At 48.2% G+C, this 26,767-nt stretch overlaps 1 protein-coding gene across 1 annotated transcript in view; it reads left to right on the forward strand.

The window, feature by feature from the left end:
• Glut4ef (Glucose transporter 4 enhancer factor) overlaps nucleotides 1–26,767 on the forward strand; it is a 68,139-nt gene that overhangs the window by 18,693 nt on the left and 22,679 nt on the right. The window contains exon 2 of the mRNA XM_078189295.1: nucleotides 20,918–21,078. Coding sequence (XP_078045421.1) covers nucleotides 20,918–21,078 — 161 coding nt within the window. The remainder of the gene's footprint in view (nucleotides 1–20,917; nucleotides 21,079–26,767) is intronic.

The following is a 26,767-nucleotide window of genomic DNA, read 5'->3' on the forward strand; positions in this document are numbered from 1 at the left end:
TCGACACGAGCCGCCGAGCCAGAACAGACAGATACGAAGCAGATGAGCGTGATTCCGTGGCCCCTTTAGATAACGCCGGAGATCTCTCCTGCCATCCGACGGAGATCGACCGTGCCGAGCTCCTCCGCCGCTTTGTGTTCGAGTGCCACCGTTTTGGGGAGAGATTCTTTATTCTGATTTTTGTTAGCGGTTTTGCAGCTTCCTTTTCATCCTCTACCAGGTCTCGAGGGTGTCCGCATCGTTTAATCCTATGTTTCCAGTTTAAAGAGATTTCGTGAAACTAACTTTATTCTAACTTCAAGCAAACATACACAGAAGCTGGTTCTAATCTTCTACAAATTTATGTAGTCGTAATTGCTCGAGCCTATTGATTCAACGAAGCGTATCTCTATTTCCCGAGACGACTAACTGCACACGGTCAGTAGCTCCTGCACTTTTATGTGTGTACCTGAAAAGCGTGTCAAACCGGTGAAGTTTACGAGTCTTCTCTTAATTTAGCACCCGGCTACATCGTAGCGGTGCTACACGTTAACTTCACCGATACCGCTGACGTACGAAAAGTGAAATTCGTTTGACGCGAATCTTCTTGCTTATGCAACCAGTCGATCGCGCGCTCTCCCTCTGTACACGCAGAATATATCTGTTCCGACTATTGATCATGGTTTATCAGCGATGGTTTATCTTATCCCATTGTTATACGGTGAATAATATAGTCGGAGAAGTTCGCTATTGCAGCAACGCCGTTTATTGCTCGTTATACATTTAATATCCGAACGAAACGGCATTCTGCCCGCAATTATTTATCGGCGCCCCGCGTTCGTTCGCCACTTTTTTTCCTGGTTAGCTCGCGGCGCAGATAACCGACGCGCTGTATCGCCGCAACGGGCTCCCATTAATTCCGGCGACAAAAAAAAATAGAGGGAGAAGAATGCGGCGGTGACTAATGCAACGGCACGCGCGTCCAAGTATTCTTTGTTCCCAAGGAAATCAGGTCTTCTCGATACACGGCCCGGCCGCGAGCTTTTATTCGCTGTAAATGGTGAAACGGAATGCGATGCAAATCGTGCGCGCTCCGCCAAAACGGGACGCCTGCGTTATCTCGCCGAGAAGAGAGAAAAAAAAAAGGAGCCGTCATTGGACACAAGGTAGGCGCGCTCGTCGAAGGATGAACTGAATCATCGGCTCGTGTTCATTCGCCGGCCGCGGTGACAAAGGTCGATCGACCTCCGGTTCCGATTTAATTACGCAGCGCTTGGACACTACCCCCCCCCCCCCCCCCCCCCCCCCCCCCCCCATCCACCGAGATTGGTACCGGTCAATCATCGCCGAAGATACATTCTATTTGCTCAGACTTTCGCAACAGTGTCGGAGACGCCTCCTCAAAGATTCGAGAGAGTCGCTGTCTCTGCGAAATTCCAGGACACCGAAAATAGGGAAAATTTCGTTCAACCTTATTTGTTAAATTCTGCGTGATAGAACTGCGATCTCGATCGCAACGACTGATAGATTCTCGAACACGGAAAATGAGGAACACCTTGACCGAACCAGGAAGATCGCAGCTAAACCCTGCTCTAAATACAGAAGCCGCGCGAGCGTGTTCTTGCTCGAATCGGGAAGAAGGAACGGGGATAAAAATCTGGCTGATGTCATTAGCCGCAAAGTCGGCCACGCGGCGTCATCATCATCATCGTCGCGAAACGCATTTGCTCGGGGAATAGCCGCGAATCTTCCTACTGTGACGCAACGGTCGTTTTTCTGGCGTCTCTTGATGGAGCTGCTGGCAATTACCGCGGCAGCTCCTCCGATCCGCTGATCCGCGAGGATCTTCGAGCAGGTTCCAGCGGATTCGCGACCGATTCGCGCGCGCGCGTCGATCGAAAGACGACGGTATCTTTGTCTCTCCGGCTAAGCGATTTGCGGAATCGAAGCGATTACGCGTGACGTCAAGCCTTTGGGGCGGGCCTTTCCCAACCTTATATCGGGACTTCCTCGAGCCGACAGCTTCGAGAACGCTTTCGAGGCTCGACGTCACAAATTGTCCGCGGCGTTCCCGGATCTTGCGAAAGTCTCCGGCTGGCCGGGGAACGCGCACACCGGCGACTCGCGCGCCGATTTTCCACTGACTCACACGTGCTCCTTTTGTCCAACAACCCCCCGGGCATTTCACAACCGTTGCTCCGTTTCGGAATTATCTTTCGGTCGGTTTTAACGACGCTGGTTTAGTCATCGAATACCCTCCGATAAAGAATCTTATCGAAATTGTACCAAATATTTGCCGGCCCGTGACGAACTTCCGTTTCCTCGACTTCGAACGGGACGCGTCAGACGACCACGGAAAAACAACGGCGACCCTCGCTCTTCCGAAAGTCACCGCCTAGTCTAAGCAAACGGAGTAAAATAAAACTAGAAAGAGGCTAGCATTCTGACGATGAAAGCAGCGGTTGGACGAATAAATTCTCGACCGATAATTCGATCGCGTAGCAGCGGAACGACTTCTTAGTCGGAAGCAGATTTTAATCGTTCGTCCCTGAGGCGGTCTAATATTTTCCCCTCGCCGCGAGGGTGTCGTTATGCTAAATCGCGTACGTCGAAAGGAAAAAGAGCACGTCGAAGGCCAAGGTGCCAGGGTTAAGTCCGACACTGAGTGGCAGAGGGCTAACGAGATTATCGGGGACCCTTACGGCCGAGCTTCCATCTTCCACCTCGTCCGCGAAGCTAGCGAGGTAATATCCTCGGACGGTTTTTGTCCCCGTTTCCTCGGACGTCGACGTTTTCTCGTCGTTAACGGGACGGTATCCGGCGGACAGGACAGCGGAGCACGCTACATTTTTTTTTTCCCCGGTGGGGACGACGATGCGACAACGGCGCGACGTCGTCGTGGCCCCGGGTGGATTTTACGTGGTCCCGTTACGCGGACCGAATCTCCGCGCATTCTTCGATCGAGGTCACGGCTCCGTGAACAAGATACCTATAGCCTAGCGACGCGACGAAACAGGCTGCCCGTTGTCCACGGTTTTGTCCGCGATGATTGCCCAAATCAGCGGACACCAACGGCCCACCTAAACAATGGTCCGCCGTTGCGCGCTCCGCCCGTAATTGGCGAACGTGCTCCGGTTCCCTTCCACCGGAGCCGAGTCCAGCTGGCTGAATTACTGTTAACTCCATCAACTCCATTAGTCGCGGCCAACTGCTACCACCACTGGCTTTCCTTTCTTCGGCATCGCCACCGGACGACCGTCTTCCTTTATCGCAACGAGCTCCGCAGAATCCTGCTCCTCCACGATTCTACGATTCGGTGATCGATCGACTGTGAAACTTTCTACGGGCTTCCAGACCTTGGTACTCGATTCGTGGCCGATCGCTTGCACACGGATGGAAGCGCCGGCATTTTTACCGTCGACGCGATCCGAGACACGCCACGATGCTTGGACCGGGACGTTCATTAATCTCGATCCGCCGGGGGTGTCCGTCGCCTAAATCTTCGCAACAATAAAACCGACCCCCGTGAACGGATTGAAACGCAAGGTGAGATAGCGGTAGTAAAGCAATCGTCGGCGCGGGCGAACGGCGCGCAGCAGGTGTAGACCAATCGCGCCGGTTGACATTTCACCGGGGACGAGCGAGAGCGGTGTTCCGCGTGCACAGGTGTTCGAGCAGCGGGCGACTATGAGCGACCGGTCCGCGAAATAGGACAATGGCGAGACTGGCCATTGAATTCGTGCCAGTCGCTTGATTTTTTTATCGGGGGGCCGGCCGTAGCCGGCGGTCCTGCCAGAAAAAGGATCGATAATATAATCGTTTCCAAAGATTGTCTACCGATCGCCTGGGCGCTCGCGGTGCACCGAAGAAAATAAAACATTGTTGTCGGTCGCCTACGCGGATTCTGGCTAGCTACGATGACGAAACGAAACGAAACGCGTGGGATCCCGTCGGTGATGTATCGCGCGGCTAGAATAAATATATTCCTGGGGACACGGAACGCGCGAAGCGGTCTACCAATCCGTCTGATGGGAACCGGCTCCGAAAATACATCGATTTTCGGGTCACTCCCCCGGCATTTTTAGCCGGGCCGGCGCTGAGTCAGTCTAGCGAATGCTATTCGGTCCTGGGATGGCTTGGGACCCGATTTTTCATCGATCTTCCACCTTTCTTGCTAATTCGAAGACTTTCCTGGAAGCCTCGAGACTTGCATTTTTTCACGGTTGCCCATCGGAACGCGCGTGCATCATTCAACGCGGCTCGGAGAACTTCGTTAACTTCCATGTTCGTCGAATCGGCGAGCAGTCTCCAGAAACAGAGGTCTCGGAGCAGTCCGAACAATTCGCACTACTTTCCTCGCCGTTCTCACATTTGCTCGGAGGCTGCGCGTTTATTTCGCGGGTAGATCGCGGATTAGGACGTTACGTCTGGGCGCAGCTCGCATAATCGGATATGAACGGTGACTAGGGGAATTCTCGATACGCCGGGAAGCCGGCCGGGGCTCTCTGTGCAGCCCGAAGGTGGGAGCCCTGATTCATGAAATTGTCATGTCGGACGCGTCCAGCGTGAATTGTAGAAGCGGCTCGCGCGAGGTCTCTCCCATGAACGGTGCTGAATGGCGGTCGGAATAGTCCGATTTGTCCAAGCCCCGGCCGGCTTTACAGTTATCATTGTTTGATGGAATGCGGCCTTCCTTTCCTGTTTCGTGACGAGGCCGGTCGTGGTTGCAACCGCGGCAATATGGCCAAACCCGGAAAACGCCTTGGCCACTTCTCCCTCTCTTTCTTTCTCTCTCTGTCGCCACTCGTTCTCATTTCCTGCGTCTCCGGTTACGATTTTAACTCTTTACCGACCGGCGGCCTATAAGCCGGCATTTTACCCCGACCGGTAGTTTGCGAAGCGATTGTCATGGCAACCAATATTTCCGAGCTAATAATTCTATAATTTTGTGAATATTACATACCTTTCGCTATAAATGAAACAAATGTGAAATTAGTGTTGGCAGAATATAAAAATGCTAGTAGATCGAATTAACCTATAATGACACAATATAAATGTTTTTTATGAATCGAAATAAAATTTAATGAATACGATAGAAGAAATAAAAATAATCCTATCGAGGAAACTATCAAAGGCAAATAAGTATTAATTAACGTGAAAGTAGTCGCGGCGCAAGGGGTTAAGCGTGTCGCATTCCTTGACACCGAAAGGCCAATCGAGCCGGACAAAGGTACAGAAAGGGAGCTGAGTCTCCCATAAAAAAAAAATGGTATCTTCTCTGCCCGTGTTGTCCATTCCGCGTTCCCGAAGCCGGGTGGACAATGTGAGAGAAACCAACAGTGGTCGCATTCTTGGGCATTCGCGAAACCGCGCGCGCAGGTGTTGCTGCCGAGACGCTTTCGGCATGGACGAGCCGAGCCGATTGCGAATTCCGCGGTTCGATAAAGCGCGTCCAGGTATGCGAGTGTCGTGCGCAATCGCACGGGATTTCGAAACATTCGGGCGGATCGGACTTTTGCGTTTGTTGCTGAAATCGCGGTAATAAGCGGGAGGCCGCGAAAATGCCACTTTTGCCGGTCGACCTCGCGACGCGCGCGTGCTCTTCGTATCCTGAGCGAGTTCTTTTCTTTTTCTTTTCCCGCGGCGGAGATTGCTCGTTAGAGTCTGAGAAAGACTGCTCCGACCATTTTCTATTTTTAATCTTATATAGTCCTGGCGGAGTCTGCCCATTTCGCCGGAGAGTGGCCATTTTCTCTTAAGCAACGTCGTCCCTCGCGGGAACACGAGCCGCGAGGAATAGAAAATTACTCGTAATTGTTAATTATTCTGACCAATTTCTGAAATACATGCGCAGTAATTAACAGTGTGTCCATTATCAGCCTTTTCGTGCTTGCACGGTATTTATTAGCCAATGAGTCGAATTTTGATAAGAACTCCTATTTTCCCTAATACTTAATAATTAATATTTATGAGATTTGTTTAGATTATCGATCTATGGTGATCATGATGTAAGACGTGAAATGTTTAAATGGCTGCAGTATTTTCACTGTACAAAGGTAGCATAATCAATTGTCTTTTAATTGAAGGCTTGTATAAAGAGTTTGCTAAAATTATTAAAATTTTTAAAGTGTTAGATATTGAAATTTTAGTGAGATTATTTTATTGGGGGGATATTTAAAATCAAATAGATTTAAAAATTGTTATCATGGATGAATGTAATAAATAATATATTTTTTTAACAATTAGAAAAATTACCTTGGGGATAACAGCATGATATTTTATAAATAACAGTTCAATTTTCAAATCGAAAGATTTGTTTCCCCATTCGTGGCTGATAAGTGCTACGACTCGGGAAAAGATTAATAGGCCACCGTGAGCGCGCAGCGTGTGCACCAACAGGGATAAATCAAATATGGAAAAAGCCTTGGTCGGAAAGTTCAATCGCTGGCTAGCCGGCTCAGGTGTTCGGCATTATGTTATTAATACTTTTACATATCGCGGAATTTCCATTCGAAATTGTTGGGTTGCCTACGCGCGGGCGAGCTTAAGTGACTCGCGTTTCGCGTAAGTTGTTATTGGATGTAATGCCGATCTCGTGACGTAACGGTGATCCCCGTCGAAAGCCGACAATTTTTCCTTATTATTATTACCATTATTATTATTATTATTATTATCATTGCTGTATCTTCCATAATAACGACGGAAAGGTAAAGCCATATTTCAATATCGATTCTCGCTGACGTTTCGCAACGCGGAGAGCCTCGCGGCCAAATGTAAGAGTAAAATTCTCTGAAATCTGCGAAACTTTCGTTTTCTATAACGTCAATACAATTGGTATTAAATTACCAATTATTAACGAAGGAATGCAGAATTTAAGTGAATTAAAAATAGGTTGGAAAACGATTGGATATTTTTCATTTATTCGATGCGGCGAAATTGCTTTCGTTGAATAAAACATCCCTTAAAAAAGCGATCTATGAAAATTGTACAATTCGGTGCAGCGGGCACAATTCGATAAACGAACGAACAAATAAATGAATAAACGGATTGGATATTATTTTTCTAAGGACGCGATCTCGCCCCGTGTTTCTGTGCACGTGCGATAAGTGCACGCCGCCGCAACCTTCCGTCGACGAATTTCGGCGAGGCCTTTCACTTTCCGAGCACCGTTCGGCTGTTCCGCTTTCGGCCATCGGATTGTTCATTGACTCCGCGAGGTTCTACGCGCCGCCGCATGATTCATAAAGCACAATGCCACCGATTTCCGCATAATCGGGCGAGGGGGGCAGCCCGCGAACACGTTCCCGTTTCGCAAGCCAATTTCGCCGACGGAACGGAGAGCTCCGGGCCCGGCAAAGGCTGCGCCCCGCTCGGCTGCGGTGTGTTGCGACACGCTCGAAAACTCTTCTTGTGTGCCGGCGAGCAATTCGGCCGTCCGCGATCCGCGAGTACCTTGTGAAATGAAGCAAATGCACTTTCACCCGGCGCGCTGCTGCGTTTCGCAACCTCCCTCCCCGTCGCGCTCTCTCTCTCTCTCTCTCTCTCTCTCTCTCTCTCTCTCTCTCGTTCCCGCGCGTTCGACGAAAGTCATTCCCCCGGAGTACGTTCGACATTTCGTTTCGATTGTCGGACGGCAGCGCCGCGGAAAAAATAATCGCGATTTTAATATCGGCCGATGGAACCGGCAACCCGGAATAAATCATCCACGTTTCTCCTCCATTTAATTACCCGTAGACAGACGAAGCTTGATGCGCAAAATGAAAATTATCCAACGCAGTTGGAAGTAACAGGCTTCGTATTAAAATCTGCTTCTTCTGACGATTTCAGCGAAAGCCGAAGAATGTAAGTCAATTTCTTTCGAACGTCTTCGCTGCTTGGAATTCCATCTAGTCATTCTTGTACGCGCGCAAAATCCGCAGTGTAATTGTTAGTCAACGCTACCGCATACTTTGAACTTGAACGTCGTTCGATTAACGAAATCTGTGCATCGCTGAAACTCATTTTTCAATCATTTAGTAGCACATAAATATTAATCTACGGTGTATGCCCTGTCGAGCTGCCGACATCGCCTCGCGATTTTAATGTTTCTAAGAATGTTTAGTAATCCTCGGGGGGTAGAGAGAACGCTGGACCGTGTTCGCCGTCGCGCTTTCGAGAGCATATTAAATGCTCGAGATAATGGCTCGGTGGAGGATAGCTATTACTCTTCGGGAGAATTTATTGCCGGGATTGTTTGATTGAAATTTTACATTGAAACGCTGAAATCCCCGGAGGGGTCGCGCGCTCGATGAAAATGGGTTAATACGCTTTTTATCGACGGTGCCCGCCAACAAGTTCTATATCGGGCTCCCTTCTTCCGAGCAAGAATTATAGGATATCGTTGCCAGCGACGATTCCCTTGTTTGACGATCCCCAACTTCCGATCGGAAGATCTCGTAATTGATCTGTAGCTTTTGCGTGCGGATAATGCGATCGATTCTCAGCCGATCTGTAATCCTACGGGCTTTGTGACCTCTTATCGTGCTTCCTGGACTATCGTCCTACTGTTTCGCCAATGGACTGTTGTTGGAAATTAATCCCGAATATACTGTTATGTCAGATTGATTTTTGAAATTCTATAATGTATTGTGAAAAATATATATTAAATATAATATATAATATCATATTAAATATATCAGTATATCGTATTAAATATTGGATTTGGAATTAAAGCAGCGTCGAGAGCAAAGGATCGAATCTAAAACATCTAAAACAATTAGACAGCAATATTAAAAATAATCTAAAATAATTACAAAAAAGAACGCTGCTCCGAATCAGAAAATCGCTGCTCAGACTATCGTTGCATACCATAACGATGCCGTAGAAATGCTTGGCCTTCGCCTACGTTGAAAAACCGAAGGCAGAGAAGTTATCGGACACTTCAGGAACGTTCTCTTCAAGGTTCGATAAGAATGTCGTCGACCTTAACGAGGCCCGTCGCTGGCCCCCTTTCCTGTCCCGAAATCGAAATTTCGAATACCGAAGCCGGTATTTCCTCGTTGCACGCGGGGGACAGGTCGGCCGGTTGTTGCGGGTTGGAAAACAGCATTGCGTAACGATCGTTAGATAACGAGACACGAAACTCGTGGCCGGTGACGTCACACGATCGTGCGATTCGTCGGAAGGAATTAATGGAAGTCGCCGTCGCGGCACAGCACAGTGTTTTCCAATGGATCGCGATTTATCTCAGCGCGTTTCACGCGGCTCGTGCGATTTTTTTAATTGTCGTTTGCTTCGACGATTTCGACGAGTCAGAATAATATAATATCGTATTGATATATAATCTATCCACAGATTTAGAGGAAATTGCAGCGTACAGTACGAATTTATGTCTCGACCTAATTCTTGCCACTTTTTTAGGGACCAAAAGCGTTACCGCAATCCCTGCTCGGCGTTTCTTCGATCGCAAGAAGCCAGTCCAGCTTACCCCAGTGCCCCATCCGTTAAACTCTTCCAACAGAGTCATTAACGATTTCATTAATCGATCTCAATTGAACCAAGGCTCCTCTGCACTTTGGTATTTCGAAGAGCGCCACGCGGCACCGTGGAACAATGGGCCGAGTATCTGACATTTGGAGCCGCGAGAGAAAACGCTAAACGATGGCATTTGATTTTCCCGAATCCGCGTACCGAGGATTCTTTTAAAAAAGAAATCAGCCATCCAGCGAACCGTAAAAAAATCAGCGTTCAAAGTCACTGCGAGGGCGTAAATGTCAGCGAGCCTGTAAAAGCAAGGGTCGGACGGAGGAGGACGGGGGAAAAATCCCGCAGGGACGAAAATTTGAAAGTGCCACGGTGAAAGTGCATCGCACGTGGCTCGCCGGTCAAATAGCATGGCGACCTCGAGCGAGAGAGAGAGAGAGAGAGAGAGAGAGAGAGAGAGAGAGAGAGAGAGAGCTCGCCTCCGTCTCCCTCGTTTTCCACGGATTTCCACCCGCTTTCTTCCGACCCCGCTTCCCCTCGCGCCCCCGGTGTTTCTTCCGCTTCTGCCCTTAATCATTCGCCGGCCGTACGCCCACCTTCCCACCAGCCGGTGACCTTTCAACCGTCTTCCTTCCTCTAACGGTGGCCTTTTAAGCCAGCTAGGCGAAGGCGAGCGCCGGTTCGACCGGAAGGGAAAAGCTCCGACCGGGCTTATCGACTTCCGATAGCGGCCGCGATACCATCCGCGAGCATTCCCGGTGTCCTCCGATCCTACCCGTGTGTCCCCGTGTCCGGGGGACCCGGCACGCCGGTGAAAGCTGAACGGCGGCATCAGTGAAAGGGGCAAGGTTGCTATCCGGGAACCGTTTCGATGCTTTATTAAAAAAGAAAGCTTCGGTGGAGCGCGACCATTCTCCGAGTCTATAAATAACTATTCTATTCTATAATATACATAAATATCTATCATCGTCTAATTATTTTAGTATTTGCTAAATTTAGCAATAATTTATTTTAGTATATGCCTTGGTCTGTTTATTAGAAAACAGATAAATGTCCTGCTCATCTTCTGGCATCTCGGTGTCGCGAAATTGTGCAGGTCGAATACCAGCTGAAATTTCAATCGCAGAGATTTAGAAGACGAGCGCGGACTTAGCAGCCCGAATCGAAGGCGAAGTGGTAGAATCGTCGATCATGTTGTGGGAAGCGGGTTGAATAGATCGGAGATCTCTGAGGTGTCGTGACAGACCTTCAAGGTCTCTGCTCTATAGACCAGTCCAACCAGTATCCCGATAACTTAGACGGCTGAAGATCTAGCCGAGGTGAAAGCATGTAACAACTTCAGCAAAAGGGACATGATTGCAGCGAAGGGAGAGACCTTGAACGTTTCGTTGCTGAAATGCCACAGCGGCAACTCGAACGGAGCTTGTACCTGCGGATGAATGCCGCGTGGCTATCGAAACGGCTGTTTCGAAACTGTGAAAAATCGAATCTCGCACAAAACGCGCCGAGCGAGCGAGAAATCTCGCGGCTCTTCGTGTTCTTCCTAGTTTCTAATCAGTGGTCGGCGACCTTGACGTTTCAAACGCACACGTTCCACGCCGCGTGAACTCGTCGCTGCGCCGTTGCCACGAGGAAGGGGCAAACGGCGTTATCGAAGGCGGACTTTCGCAATAACGGGGAATCGTCGATTGGCCTGGGAATTCGTAGTCGCAGTTCCTCGATCGTTGCCGTAAAGTTTAGTGAAACCGCGGAAAATCGTGGAGGAGCGATCGCGTTGACGGGAAGAGCACGGACGCCGGTTCCCGATATGACGATGACGACGCTGGAAGCAGCCACGATGTGATCGGCTATGACGTCTTTATCGGGGGATTGATAAGCCTCTCCCTATGGTCGCGGTTTTTCGGTCGGTAGGTATGGTGGAATCCGGCCGTCGAAACTGTCTTTTAGTTTGCTCGATCTTCTAGATGAGCTAGGATGTTCATGCCAGCTAGTTTCGTTAACTAAATTAGTGGAAAATTCTTCTCGCTGATCACGAGCTTGATCGAGCAAGGAGATATTTATTTCCCAGCGTCGGCTGCCGTGTCTCCGCCAGTAGAAAATATACCATACGAGCACGCACTTCCTGTACCCCATCGGATAGATAGATTAGACCGCGGATACTAGGAATTTATGGTAGCAGTGATCAGCCGTAATTCGCGGCAACGAATCGAAAGAGTTACGAATCTGAAGCTAGAAATATTTCGATTCCGGCGGCATTCTTCGCCTTTTCTTTGTCCAGTTGTTCGCGTCATCGAGCCCGTTAATTTATTCACCGTGACGAACGTTTGAACCGCGTCGCAACACACGCGACCGATAAAGCTGTTTGCTTAGGTGATCCCCTAATTACGATACCGGAACGAATTAAGGAGTCGTAAACCGGCGGAGTCGGCCGGGAGAATGAATCGGGACTTTCGCGGATGAAGGATGATCCTTTTTATTAGATCTGCCTCGAATAGAATATTCGAGTCATTCGAGGAAGCTTATCTCTTCCGATCAGCCTAATTTATGAGCACCGCCGGATAACCATCGGTTATATTCCGCGTTCTCTACACCGCTTCGAATAACGTCGGGGAAACCCGTTTGTGACGTACACGGGGGCCCCGGCCGCGGCCGACCATCTAAGCGCTATAAATCCGTATTGGATACAACCGGCGAGTTCATAAAAAGATGCTCCGCAGAAAAAATACACCGAACACTTAGCCTTTGTAATTACCGTCCGGTATTTACGAAGACGGCCAGCCCAAGAGAGCTCGCATTTTTTCGGCGGAACAGCTGAAGCGGGATTTATTCGAAACGAACGTCGTAGAGAGGTTTACTACTGCTGGTGCGTCCATTTTCTTCGTTTATTCATAAATTATTAAGCCGAAGGCCCGAGGCTTCGTTCCGTTCATTGATTCTTCTTTCGAACGCCCTCCGAGGCGCGATCGCAGCGACGTAGAACTTCGATTAACCGAAATGGATTTTAATCGATCTTCTATTATACCAAGTAATAACGGTGAAACTATAGAAGCTCTAACAGAGAGTTAATATCTCTTATTCTAGTGTAATTATAATTAATGGAAAATAAAAAGAATTGTTCATTTTGAATGATCGAAGTTCTACGATACCTTTATTCTTCGCTCTATCGTTGCTCCGGTTACGGATTTCACATTCCTTTTATTTAAAGTCGGCGTTTTGAACTCGATTTTTTAACCACCGTATAGGTATTACCGTAACGCCAGCGATCTTTTATTCTTTTTTAACTCGGCTCGATATTTCAATGTCGGCCTCGCAGATCTGCATAGGAAGCACTGCAACGATCTTCCGGCTTCTCGATTCCTCCGGCACCGCTTTTCCAACGATAAAACAAACGCCGCCCGCGGGGAATATACATTGACCTCCTTATCGAACGCTGTCAGAAATTCGCCTCTCCCGGACAGCTATCCCGGCGAACCGCGGCGCGCTAACGAACCTTTCACCCCTCGCGTCGAAAACTGTGTGTACCGCGTTCGGTTTCCTAACGCGAGGGCCTCCGAGGCGAAAAAAAATTTCCAATCGCGCGGTACGGCACAGAAAAATGCTCCGGTTGAATTATCTGGTCGCGCGATAACGAGCGAGGAGAGGAAAAAAAAGGGGGTCATTTTCTGGCGAGCCGACGCGATAAGGCGGCGAGACGCGCCTCGCGTCTGCCAGCTGCGCGTGTTCTCCGGCGTGGGCCCCTTCGGAGGAGCGTAGGTGGCGGGACTCGTAAAACTTACTTTCGTTTCTGTCGAGTCCTCGTGTCGAACCCCTTCTCTCTTTTCCCTACCCCTTCGCGCGCGCGACTCCTGTGCGTCATTATCGGGCCAGACGTAATTGAAGCAGCGCGTCGACGGGGGTTGCGCCTACCCTTGACCGAGCCGCGGCCGGCCGGCTACGATATTTCTGAGATGATTTTTTTTTATTCGCCGTAGAATCACGCGATCGATCCGCCGTTTTCGCTATAAACAATCGTCGCGTGAACTCACAGCGAATCCAATGAAACTCCGAAACGTTTCGTGATCCTCGCGGATACTCGAAAAGAAATCTCGTAGAAATGAGACAGTTGCCTCGCCTCAAACTCGAAATTACAGTCTCTCGTACCGGTAACGCGTTTCCAGGAACAGCCCTTGAATGGAGATATATTTTTATTTCTACACGAAGTCGCAGCATGCATTTTTTTATACGACAATATTCTCCGATTAAAATCAAGACGCTGTAAAATTAATTATTCCTTATCGGATGCTAACTTTTTATAGCTGATTTAGTAGGTCGCAGCTGGTTTCGGTGAATACGCGTGCAAACACGAGTGTTAAAAATATGTCGCTATTTATCCACGAAAGAGTGTACACGTTTTAAAAGTCGACGGAAGACGGCTACGTTGGAACGGAACGTTAGATAATCGGAACACACGTGCGCCATGTACCCGGCAGCCTAATTCGCGCGATCGGGCGGCGCCCACGTGTTTACGCGACGAATTCAGCGGCGCGTGATTCCTATGGTTGCGGGCAGCAGGCGGATTAAAATTATATAAGAGCCGGTCCCATTTCGACGACGACCGGGTCCGGGGGCCGGGTGAAGGACCGGCCGACAAGAAAAATTGGTCAGCCGTGGACGGTTTTTACGGGCTCGGCCGGGGGGCGAGCGTGACTTCAATTTGTCCGAGATTCGACCGATAAATTGATAAACCACGGATCCGGGCGAGAATTCGTTCGCGACAGCCCCCATAGTGTTCCCGAGACACGCCGTTTCATATCGCCGCGGATTTTCGCTCCAATTCCGGATTATCGCGATCTGTGCGCTGATCTTTCGTCAAATAAATCGTGAATGTTGCTGAAATACCTGATCGGTCTATTCAACGCGAGATTTGCTCCACGGAATATTTTATTCTCATGTTTGTTGGAATGCTTGAATTTAATAGGAAATCTAATATCTTAAAAAAAAATTAATATTTGACAGAATATTTTCACCCCAATATATTCATGAAAATGTTTCGTCTCTAATTTTGTTAAATATTTAAATTGCAAATATATTCGTAGAATATTTTATTCTTGTGTTTGCTCGGTGCAATATTTAATCTCAGATTTGTCAAAGAGTATTTCATTCGACTATTATACGTCTGGTATTTCGCGCTTAGCTTCGTCGCCGGAAATAGTTTCACGCTCGTCAAAGTGACGATAGATTTGTCGACTGTATACGTCGAATGGCAACTGGAGTCATGGTTCTCGATAAACATTGATTACATGGTAGCCTTCGACGCTTCTCGCCGTCACGATTCCAGCGTTACTGCGAAACATGTTCACCGTGGTAATGTACGTGAAGTGATTTTTATCGGGAGGCCGCGTCACGACCGACACGCATTAAAACGCTATATTGTTTAACGGCGCGTATCATTAAAACTGATTTATGGATATCTTCGTAAATATCATCAGGATTTCAAATTCAACTGATCCGCGCGCTCAACGCATCACAGGCGTCGAACGAACACGTTGTTGTTCCGATATTTCATAATTCTGCTAATTCCAAAGCAAGCAGCAAATAAATTGTACGATAGAAGCTTTGATAGCTCCGTCGATCGAAAAATCAGAGGCCAGATAGAAACGCACCGGGGCGCTATCAATGGCAAGCACTTGCCGTAGACATAACATGGGGTTCCTTAAAAAGCCCACCATAATGAAAATTTTACGATCCTTTCGGGGAGCTTAAAAAAGCCATAAACCGTCGAGCCCATAAGCAGGAGTCCCGCTAGCCACCAACAGAGACATAAATCTCATTTCCACTGGCCCTAAAATCACCATAGCCCTTAAACAACACCGTGTCCAAAGTGCACGACAGATAAACACTTTCGTTTACAGTCAGCCACGGCAGCCACAAAGTATCCTCGACGAATCCGAATGGCAATTCGAAACATTTTGTTTCCGAATTGTTCGCATAATGCTGCCGGGAGGAAATGCCCTAATCGTTGGCCACGCAGCACCGAATTATCCACTTGACGATCTCTATCGCAGCCAGCAGGCTCCGTCAAAGGAAGCTGCGCTATAAATAACGACGTCGCGCGCTGCATCTCGCAATTAATCGGCCATGCGCGCGCGCGCGATATTTATTGCACCTTCGGGGCGTCGTCGGTCGAAGGTCGGAGCTTACGAATTTCCCGACGACAGGGAACCACGGACGTCACCGTCGACAAAAACAGCCGGTCGCGAATGCGCGTTAACCCTCGATCTCTGCCGTCTTCCGGTTTGCGTCATCACGAAGAATCGCGATCGTTTCCATGGAAAACGTCGCTCGCGGTGCCCTCGAACGCCGCCTCCTCTTACGTAGCCGGAATCTAATTAGCCGCGCGAGAAGGAAAACCTGGGAAATACATTTGGTATACGGTATCGTCGCGCGAGCGATCCTTCTCGCGTAATAATAATTATTTTTTGAAAAAATTCAGGAGATCTTGTAACAAAATTCAGAAAGGCATAGTTTATTTAGTAATTCGATTTTTCGTAATTTTCTCCGGGGAAATTGACTTTGGAAAAGCGATGAAAATCGGAGCTGAAGATCGACAATATTACTCAAAGGAATTTAGAGGAAATTAAGGGTGAAATTAACAGTTTCTCTATTTTTCTATTGGTCGCGATACCATAGACTCTCGATCACTTACCCTCATTTTTCGCTGGCCGCTTCAGGTTTTATAAATTCATGCCTTACACGCAGCGAGAGATACCTTGGCGCGTTCGTTCCATAGTGTAGGAAGGTTAGGAGACGCTAAAACAGAGAACAGTCAGATAATGCGGCGTTTCTAAACACGTGCGCACACTGCTCGAGTTGCATATTATGTTTCCTTAGCACGTGACTGGCTCGTAAATCCACATCGAGCCGGCTCGAAAGACAGCCGCAGACTGAAAAGAGTGTCTCGAATGCAGCCGATCGGCTTAAACGACGACGAACGAGCAGAAACTATACAAAAATTACCCAACACTCGTCATTGTTCTTTTTTAAGACACAAATGTATGTGGAAATTTATAGTACTAGGTTTATTTATATCTAAAGTAGCTCATCCGGCTGATCTACGACACGCGTGTCCGAATTTTCCTCTGGACGCGCCGATGCGTCATCGGCTCCAGAACACGCTCGAAACTGGGTCCGCGCGAAGAATTCCTTCGTGCGGGAAACTCGGAGAATCCGCTCGGAATCGGTTCGGATCGGAAACTATCTTGACGCGGGCGCGGTTTCTGCCGGTTTCCGCGACGAAGGAACGCCCCTTCGCGGCCCGATATCCCGTGGGCGTCGAATTCCATCGTGTCCCGAACGAAAGTTACGCCGATCCGGCCGGTGTGGATCGGTCGAGATTATTGTTCGCGTGAATTAGAAAGAGAAAGAGAGAAAGAGAGATAGTGAGGGACTGGCAACGACCGACGACCCAGGTCCGGGAATCCCGCAGGAAATCTCGGCGTAGACCGAGGCGCGATAAAGATAAAACCGTTCCCGTAAATATGGCCGTCGGCGGGGCCCTACATTACGCGGGCACACGCAATTATGGCCGGCGTGCCGGGTTTAATTGAACACGTGTATCCACCGCGTGCCGAGTAAATTCAATGGCCTCGCGCGCGACTGCGTCGTCCGGCAAAAAACACGTTTCATTACCGAACCGTCGCCACGAATCGTTCGCAAAGTCGAATTGCATAATTCCCGTTGACAAAATTTACACTTGGAAAATCCCTTCGCACTCGAGACACCATTTTTCACCTTTAAATTCCGAATGTACTTCTCTGACCTACGCCATTTCAATGTATACCTCTCGGCGCAATTTACGAGTCTTGTAACTTGTACGACAGTAACCAATTTTAAGTCCTTTAAATATAAATGAACATACGTTCGAATGCAAAAGGTTGATGGATTTTATGGACTCGATGCTCAATCTCTGTTCGTAATCTGTTAAAATTAACAGTAAAAGAGATCAATTTTTATCGACCTCCTGCGTTGATCCGGTTCAGAAAATCTTCTCATGAGAATCAGCGGTTTATTAGTTCCATTAATTATATCGAGCCAAGAATTTTACTCGCGTTTGAAATACCAGACGGACTCGGAAAGTATTGTATCGTTTTGCTTCAGCCATTAAAATTAATGGCAGAAGAGACGAGGCTCTATTCGAGTCCCGCATCCGGCGATTGCAGCGGAAAGTCCGCGTAAAAATCAGCCAGTCTATTTATTACACTTATTACTGGACCGCGGGTTACTATGCGCGTTTGAGATACGAGGCAGCGGAACCCATCGGGAAAACATTTGTGCATACACCAACATTCTCGCTGGTCTATTAAAGCTAATGATAGAAGAGAAGAATTTCTATTCAACTCCGGGAACTTCTTGGAATCTGGATAATCTGGATCCTGCTAAAAACTCCGTACAGTATTCATCATACGCGTTTCTATGGCGAATAAGGTGAATGAAGTGCGTTCGAACGATCTTGGAACGGACTTGCAACAAATACGAGTAAATGAAGTTCACGCCATTAGAAGTATCTTAATGAATTACTATTAGCGTGTTACACGTTTGCTTAACCCTTTTCTATGGTCAGAAGAGTGTAACTAGTATCAGAGATTTATGGTAATAATTAACTAAGTGCGAATGTTGTTCTATTCGTTGAAGTTAAAATAAAATCCAATTAAAATCAAATTTCTTAATCAAATAGAATAAAATTAAAATTAAAATGTAGGCACAAGATAAATTCAATCTTTCTTCTTTTTCCAACGGATTATAATAATCGAGAAATCTTCCAGCGGTCATAACTGGGGAGGAAATGGCACGGCAGATGGTTAAGCAATACATTTAAAATGTTAGTTGATTGGACGCGTAACTGTTAATTACTACATGCTATCCCTCGATCCATCTCCCTCGTTTACTCTTACGACTGCTCCCTCAGTAATATCTAACGAAAGCTCTCTCAGCGCTGCTCTCTTTCACCCGACCACACATCATAACGTACACACACACACACACACACAGAGAGAGAGAGAGAGAGAGAGAGAGAGAGAGAGAGAGAGAGAGAGATGTGCACACAGTACAACATTTACTAGATAGGACACTGGCATCAAGTTCTACAGACCATAAACTATCTAACGACACACCAGACGAAGGACTCCCCGCTCGTCGAATTCGTTCTCCCTCGCGCACGCTCGAAAGCCAGAACACACACGTAGACACATACACATAAGAAGCTCGTTAAATTTCTCTTGTAGACGAATGAACCGTGTTCATCTGTTTATACAATCGGCGCAGAAGATCTTTTGCGGAAATGAAATAGGAATCGATTTCCCAGCAAGACGCGCACGGATCCTCTCTCTCACTCGAGAGAGAAGAAAATTCTCTGGCCTCCACGCGCGAGCACATCCATCCATTACCGACTTCGAGTAACAGTGTATCGGGGCGGTTCTCACCGCGGACTTTCCCGAGGGCGTGGAAAAAAGCGTGACAGAGTTTTCCGGCGATCTCGTTCGGCACAGGCCGCTTATTATTACGAGACGCGAAATGGTAATCAATTAACTAGTTTCCCAAGCGTTTAACATGCCGATTAGAATATTCGCAATCTGCACGCTCCAATTCACGACGAGCACCGCCGCTGAAGCGTAGGATCCGCCGAGAGACATACATACACAGACACACGCGCTCGTGCGTATATCTCTGATGGCCGTGTTCGCGGTGTCTCGTGCACGTGTGTATGGAGAGACCGGACATTTTTCTTCTGGCGTTGCCCCGTGGCGAGGAACGCCCTGGGCTGGAATTCGCGTCTGTAACTCGGTCCGCGCCGTGTTTCCACGCTGGTTTCCTCGTTATTGCTCGTTGCGAACGGACCGTTCGCAAGTCTCCGTGCTGGCTTCTTTTTTTCGACCCGTTTCGAATCGCGACACGGTAATTATTTAAATGATATCCGGCAGCGTTTGTTTTGTTGCCGCCAATCGGGAGCGAGCGATTGGCGCGTTTTACTCGCGCGAGGCTGCGCGGCCGCTTCCTCATTCTTCCTCGCTCGACCGGCCGCCGCGAAACGCTCGCCAACCTTATCCGACCGAGTTATCGTCCTCTTTCGTGCCCCGCGGGACCACTGGCGAGCGCAACGATGTCTTTTTCAGTTATACTTTTCGATAACTTTTCTGCCCGATGATCGAACTTCGAATTAGTTTGCTTGGAAACGTTTTAACACGATCGAATCGACGACTCGAATTTGCGACTTAAAAGATAAGCTTGTCTAGCGAAGGCGCCGCGAACACGGTAAGAAAGACATTAACAAATGAAAGCCAGGAACGGCGTCATGCAAACACTTGTCCCCGCTGCCGCAGACCGCGATAGATCATTGTGGAGAAGGTGGCGATCGAACACCGCGCAAATATTTATTCACGTCGATCCGTTCATTCAACGATTGTTTAGACAAGCTTCCATTCATTTCCGTTCGAATATACCATTAAACCCCTGGCGCTTCTTTCCGCGCCGCGGTTCTCGCTGTATAGTCAATCAACTTCGCTTTTAATGCGACTGTAAACGTTTGCCGAGAACTTTCATCCGAAGACCGGGGTTTCGCGCGACCGCCGCGAATGATTAATTGCACGTTCGACGAACGCGTGAAACACAGACAAAGAGAGAGAGAGAGAGAGAGAGGGAGATGGAGAGAGAGAGAGGGACAGAGATGACAGCCGTGTAAACGATCGAACCCGCAGAGATCGGATCTCGATCACGGAAAAGCACCGGGCGATTGTTCGGCATCGGGAGTAATCGAAGAACAACGCGCGCGCCAAGGAATCCCGCGAGCGAGTCGGCTGAGTAATTACGAGGAAGTAGCCGCGCTGACACCGCAATTAAATTCCCCGCGATTCAGGGGAAAGTGTGCGCGCGGACCTCGAGGCGTTCAAAATTTCGCGCTTTCTCTCGCGGGCAGCGGGACGAATCGGGTCACGGGCCGGGGAAAAATTGATCCGGGCTTGCGGCGCTCCGCGGAAGTCGGAATCCTCGTTCCGCAATTAAACCGGCTTCCACATTGTGCAGTCTGCCGCTTAGCGTTCAAAAACGCGTTACGCGGTATTCCGCGAACGAGATGTATCATTGTAATTTCGCGATTTTGTGGCGAGTCCAGGAGAACGAGAGTCGACCGATCCCTTCGTCTGTAGTCATGGAAATTCGACTATAGAGCGATGGATTAATTAAACGTTAATTAAATCCCGAGAGAACGACGTCTTTAAGAATGATATACGGCGAGGAGTAGAACCGCTGTATCTTTAAATATGCAAGACTATACCACTGATAATTATACATTAGTAAAAAAATAAGTGAATGCAATATTTCATTAAGTTTTACATGCTTTCTTTCCATTTACCGATGTTCCACCGAAATGACGATCTTTCTCTATGAACAAGGACATTTTAGAACGGACAATTGATCTCACACGGATACTTTGATCCTGTTGCAGACGATAAGCTTGACCAAACGTATAGACGAGGTCAGGTTGCTCGAGTCACGTAAGAGCGCCCGGCTGGCCGATCAGGATACAGATTTCGCCAGGCTCGCCGACATGGCCGGCGATCGCAAACGAGCCTCCTCCCACTCCATCGACGTGCCGCACGTGATTGGGTAAGTGTTCAACCTCTTAATTAGACCGCGATTTTTCCCGGTTCCACATAGAGCCGCCGTTTGAACTACGTTCACCGGAGAAAAATGATAATTCGATCGCATCGTTTGCAATTTGTTAACCCTGGTGCGTTCCTCGGACGAGGAATTCGCTTGACAACTGATGTAAAATGAGACATCGAATAATATGTATATATACAAATTGGATAGTGTCAATCGGTGAAATTATTTTACGTTGTAGAGTCACGAGTAAAATTATATTTGTTGATTTAACCATTCGAGTGCCACGTGGCTTTGCTGTTTTGTCGCCCTAAAGTGTCAAGCAGCGCTTTTTCGCTTCTCTTACTGGAAGTTCTATTCTTAATTGAAAGAATCGTTGCTGCAGCCGTTTCCGAGGAACAAACGAGGGTTTAAATAGTTTCCTAGAGAAGTTCTTCTCTGTCGTATAGTTTTTAAAATCGCGGTCACTTGCTAATTTCACCGATGTTCGTATTACGAGCGAGGAGCGACGTTCCCCACCAATCCCGAAATTCGATAGAGGAACTAGCCGACGGAACGCCGCCCATTGGAATGTCACAAGCGCGGAAGAACCCCGTCCCGAACATCCTCCCACATCCTGCCTGCAGTTATCCTTCCCGCAAGCGAATAAAAACCCGGAACTAATTAGAACGGGTCGCGTGAGCGCGTAGTTCCAGATCTCCTCCAGGTAATCTATCGTCACGATCATTTTTTCGAAAAAAAGAACAAAACAATCGAACTACTCTTTCTACGAATCGCGTACACGCGCGTGTAACATCGCGCTTCCCGAAAACCGAGCCACGCGACTCTGCGCAAATTACCGTGGCGTTTAACGGTTCGGGGAGCCCCACGGAATTCCCTCGAAGAGAAGCGGCGAGAAACCAGACCGCCGCGATCTTTATCTCTCTCCGCTTCGAAAATCCGCCTCGAAGTCTCCTCGGAGTGAAAGGACCCCCTAAAAAAACGTGAGCCCGTCAAAACGGTACAACGTCGCCGCCTCCTGCGCTTCGAAAGCCTGCGCGCCCGCCCGACCGACAAAAATTCTTCACGGCGCGGGGACCCTTCCACGATAGATTCACCGGCGACACGTGTGCGCGCGGCTGCGTTCCTGCTCGAATGCACGTGCACACGGCTCTTTATAGGCTGTCCGAACGTCTACGCAGGCTATACACATATTTCTTATTAGTGGTCGATTTATGCGAGCAGGTTCGGTCGAAAATTGCTCCAAAATTATATTATACTTTATCATAGAAATAGTTTTAATAATTTTCTCTATTTCAGTTAGAATTTTTATTAGTTCAATTATGGTAGAAAATATGTCCTTTCACTCTACGAGATGTCTTCGTTTGAAGACAAAGTGAATTTCAGTAATTAAATTGTTAAGTGTACGCTTATAATCTGCAAAATTATCGGTTGGTGCTGAAGATTCGTTTCGAAATTGACCTTTTAATTTCTCCTACAGACGTGAAGAATTTGGCAAAGATAATTGTACATAAAAATAACGTATTGACAGATAGATAGTAGCCTGGAGATTGCGAATCAGTGTGCGAAATCAATTCCTTGCTGTATCAGTTTCAACGATCGGAGGTTGGGTGCAAAGATCATCCTTTCTCCGACGACTTCAATGAACGTAAAAATGGCGAATCGATATTCTCACGCCCTCTTAATCCGTCTACTGTTTCAAGTTCCATTTCCCCAGGTTCGTTAAAACGGCACGAAAATCCGCGGTCTCGCAAATGCGCCAAACTCGCGAGAATTGCATAAAGCGCAAGAAAACTGCATCCAGGTGGCGAGAATCGCACAAAGCTTGCAAAAATCGCATAAAGCGCAGAGAAATCGCGTAGACGCGAGATCGCGGCGATCGAATACTTTTGGCGCGGGGTGTACAGGGGCCCCGTGCACTCACGCGTTCTAGGGATCCGAAAAGATCGAAGGTACACAGAAAAAGGCTGCGCCCACACGTTGCACCGAGGGGGGAGCGCTAAAAGGCGTCTGGTTGCCGGTCCGATCGTTAGACCGTGAATGCACCCTCGCCGGACACCTGTCCCTCGCCCTTCTACCACACGCGGCCCCACCGAAATGCTTTTCTCTCGCCCTCGTTAAACGTCCTCCCGGAATCCGATCCAACGGTCGCGATCCACAGCCCTGTTCCTGGAACCTCTGTCCTCCGTGGAGCCAAAAAATGGCCGACGCCAATGTCCCAGACATCATCGGGCGTCCGTTTCCTTCGCAGCCCCGCGGAGCAGGTTGCCCTTTTTCCTAGCTTTTCATCGCGCTCACCTTTTCCCACCTGCGACTTACAGATCGTTATCTCTTGCCTTCGAGTTCGACTTGACTGCAGTCGCTGTTATGGTCGTCTGGTGGCGCAGGTTTGTCGTAGGATACTCTGAAATAGGCTTTTGGTAAAGGGTGGACGATGTTGAGATTTCCATTGGTTTTGTGGAATAATTAATTGTTGATTAGTAAAAGTCTCCGAAATAAGTCTCCGAAAGATCTTGTCTCTGTTCAACCTCTTCAAGGATAATGGAACACATGTGTACCTTCAATTCCCTTAAAATCACGATTATCTTAAATATAAATGACACACAATGAATTAAATCAAATCAATGAGAGATAAAAAAGAAAAAATTAAATACGTTTTCCCCTGATATAAATATTCATCCCTGAAGAGATTAACGTAGAACCTGACAACAAGTCCGCAGGTGTTTGCCGCGCGAAGTCCCGCCGCAATCCCAAAAGCGATTTCCAGCATTAGAGTCTTTGTCCCCGGCCGATTTATCCCTCCCCAGGTTTTGGGCCCCTGGCTCTCCCACGCGAGGGGTAGAACGGCTGTTTCATGACCGACGATCGATGCCAACGACCTCCTCGACTTTTCGTCTTTTTCTTCCTCCCTCTCTCCCCTCTCGCTCTCTCTCTCTCCCCATCAGTTAGGTTTTTTCATTGCCCCTGAAGTCGTGCACGACCGAGTCCCTCATCGAGGGGTCCTCTGACAAAGGACGGGACATCGGCGGCACGCGGGGCTCGAGGGGCGATCGACAGAGAGAGAGAAAGAGAGAGAGAGAGGGGGGGGGGAGAGAGAGAGAAGGCTGCTGCAACGTCCGGTCTCGTCCGGGCACGTAGTCTACGCAGGTAGACGGCCTCCGGTGTGTGTCGGTGTTTTCGGTCGTGGCTGCACCTGGCCCGGACCCCGGCACGACCTGCCCCACGTGAAAGGAAAGGTCACCGGAGAGAAATCGAGTGGCTGGGGCCACCACCTCTTTCTCCCTCGCGACCGATGCTATCGATGACGAAAGCGTAGGCTACCGTTTAACGAGACCTTGCGCCGCGGCCAAGGATTCTTCGTGAAATCCATCACACGAATTGCTGCCGGAGGCCCCTCCCAGCCGGGGCCCAAACTGGTTACCCGATGCACAGGCCCGCGCGCGCAGTGTTTTCTTGTTGGTGCAGATGTTTCCTCGTTGCGGGCTACGACGGGCCCTCGATCGTCGATCCCTTCCCTTTGGTCGACGTCGCTACTTGGCTGATCCGCGTTGGGCGAGGCGTCGATTCAAGATGGCTAGATAATTCCTAGATAAAAGGGTTGACAAATTGTCGTAAATATAGTTGATTGAACAGCTATGAAAATGATTTATCATTGGAGGGTTAAAATTAGCAAGGTGAGGGCAGGGAAATTTGCAAAGTGGGAGGGGGGAAATTTGCAAAACGGAGACAGGGAAATTTGCAAGATTTGCAGGAAAATCGTCTACTATAGAAGCCGGTACTCTAATCCCTGTATTAATTGGCAATCTCGCCAGGGGTCTTTAGCATCTAGTCACTCCCGGTACGTGCCGGATGCTTTTACGTCGGAGGAGTACAATTAAAGATTGCAGGATAGTGAAAGGCGCGGGAAAATGTGCCGGTGATGGCCTCGCTATGGATTAGCGATTATATTTCAGGATTTATCGTCGAACTCGTTCAGGACTCTCTCGGTTGCTGTTGCCACACATACCTGCCGGTTCTGCATCGAAATAGTGCAATAAAAAGTTGCTGGATTCCGCGAGTCAAAGGAGAAATGTTGGATGCATGGGTCTCTCGGCGTGGGTTAGCATTTTTGCGTCAGAATTTATTGCCAGGCTTGTCGAGGATCTTTCGCGTTCGGTTACAGCGGCGCAGGCGGCAGTCAAAGAAAGATGCAAAGGGGATGATTTGAATACCAGCTAGCGTAGAGATCATTTGCCAAGTTCACCGTCGCTCCCTTTGTTTCTGCTCGCGGGTGGTCTTCTATTTCTCGGCTAGTTCATTGATGAATTAACCCTTTGCAACTATGATTCCTTTCACGCTGCATTGATTAACATTTATTGATTTTCAATACGTCTCTTAATAGGGCCAGATAATTTTCCTTTCTTTTATTGTACTTTTGTTCCTAGACTTTGATAGCAGAAGAATCTATTTTTATTTTAAAAACTTTGATACAATTTTTAAAAAATTGTAAAACGAAAATGTAAAAAGAAATTGTATAAAAAATTTTATTTTTAAAAAATTTTATTTCCAAGCTGTAAAATATTAACTACGGCCTGAGTTAACAGGACGAGGGAAACCTCAATGTTTTATTATTTATCTACACGTCCGCAGGAAATTAAGAAATATTGCGAGGTCTAGGGTTAACACTCTTTTCAGAAAAATATATCCGAGACGTTGCCCGGTGAAAATTATAGTTATCGATAGAGGTGAACCGACAAGAAGAAATGTGGTTCTGTATCGCTCCGGTTTGCTCCTCTCTCTCCACCGCTGCAATCGAATGGAAGATTCGACTTGGCCTAGTTACCTGACCCGCCCTGTGTAGTCCAGGGTCGCCATTGGTTCGTTGCTCGCGGCGATCCATAACCGGGCGCGATGCAATAGCACTTTCATTTACGCTAGGGCTTTGATATCTAGACGTCTTCTATTATTCCGACTACAAATCTGTTCGTGCAATCATCCCGGATACTTTAACCGAAAGACTGCTCTAAAAATCTCCGATAAAAGAACCCCTTTTCAACGATGCTCTTCGATGACGAATTTAATAGTCGGATCGTAAATAACTTTCGTTTCTATATTCTTCATTTATCAGACGTTTATCAGACATTTATTCCGTTCTATTTTATTCATCGTTGTTCCCATTTTATTCCGAATTCTTGTCTACTGGATAACTCGTTTATCCAAGCGAGACTCGCAGCGGGTTCTTCCTGCATTGGCAGTTAATTAGGTGGAGTCCTAATAATTTATCCAAAGACACTTGTCGCCGTATTTACAAGCGGTAAAAATTACAAGAAGCTTCCTCCATAAACTCGAGGGGAAGGAAATTTCTCCAACAGAGAAATAGAGGATCTTTTAGCGACTCCATTACCCGGCGTCTCCAATCGATCCCGCGAACTCTCGCTAAAACCGTGCCCTAGCGCAGAGGTCCTGTTAACAAGCCGGCCCAGATGACGAGGCATTTTCATGAATCCGAGACGAGGATGCAACGCAACCGATCTCGTTAGCCCAGCGACGCCGAGCGTCGGGTTTTACACGGATGTAAGCCGCGGCCCGCGGGGTTTAGCTCTGTGGATGTAACAACTGAAAGTTTCTGCTGCGGCAACGGGTGCAGTGAGTCAGTAGGTTAACTTACGTAATTTCGGCCGGCAATCTCTGGGGCCGGGGGGGGGGGGGGGGG

The sequence above is a fragment of the Augochlora pura genome, chromosome 8 (genome assembly GCF_028453695.1).
Source record: "Augochlora pura isolate Apur16 chromosome 8, APUR_v2.2.1, whole genome shotgun sequence".
In the NCBI taxonomy this organism is placed as follows: domain Eukaryota; kingdom Metazoa; phylum Arthropoda; class Insecta; order Hymenoptera; family Halictidae; genus Augochlora; species Augochlora pura.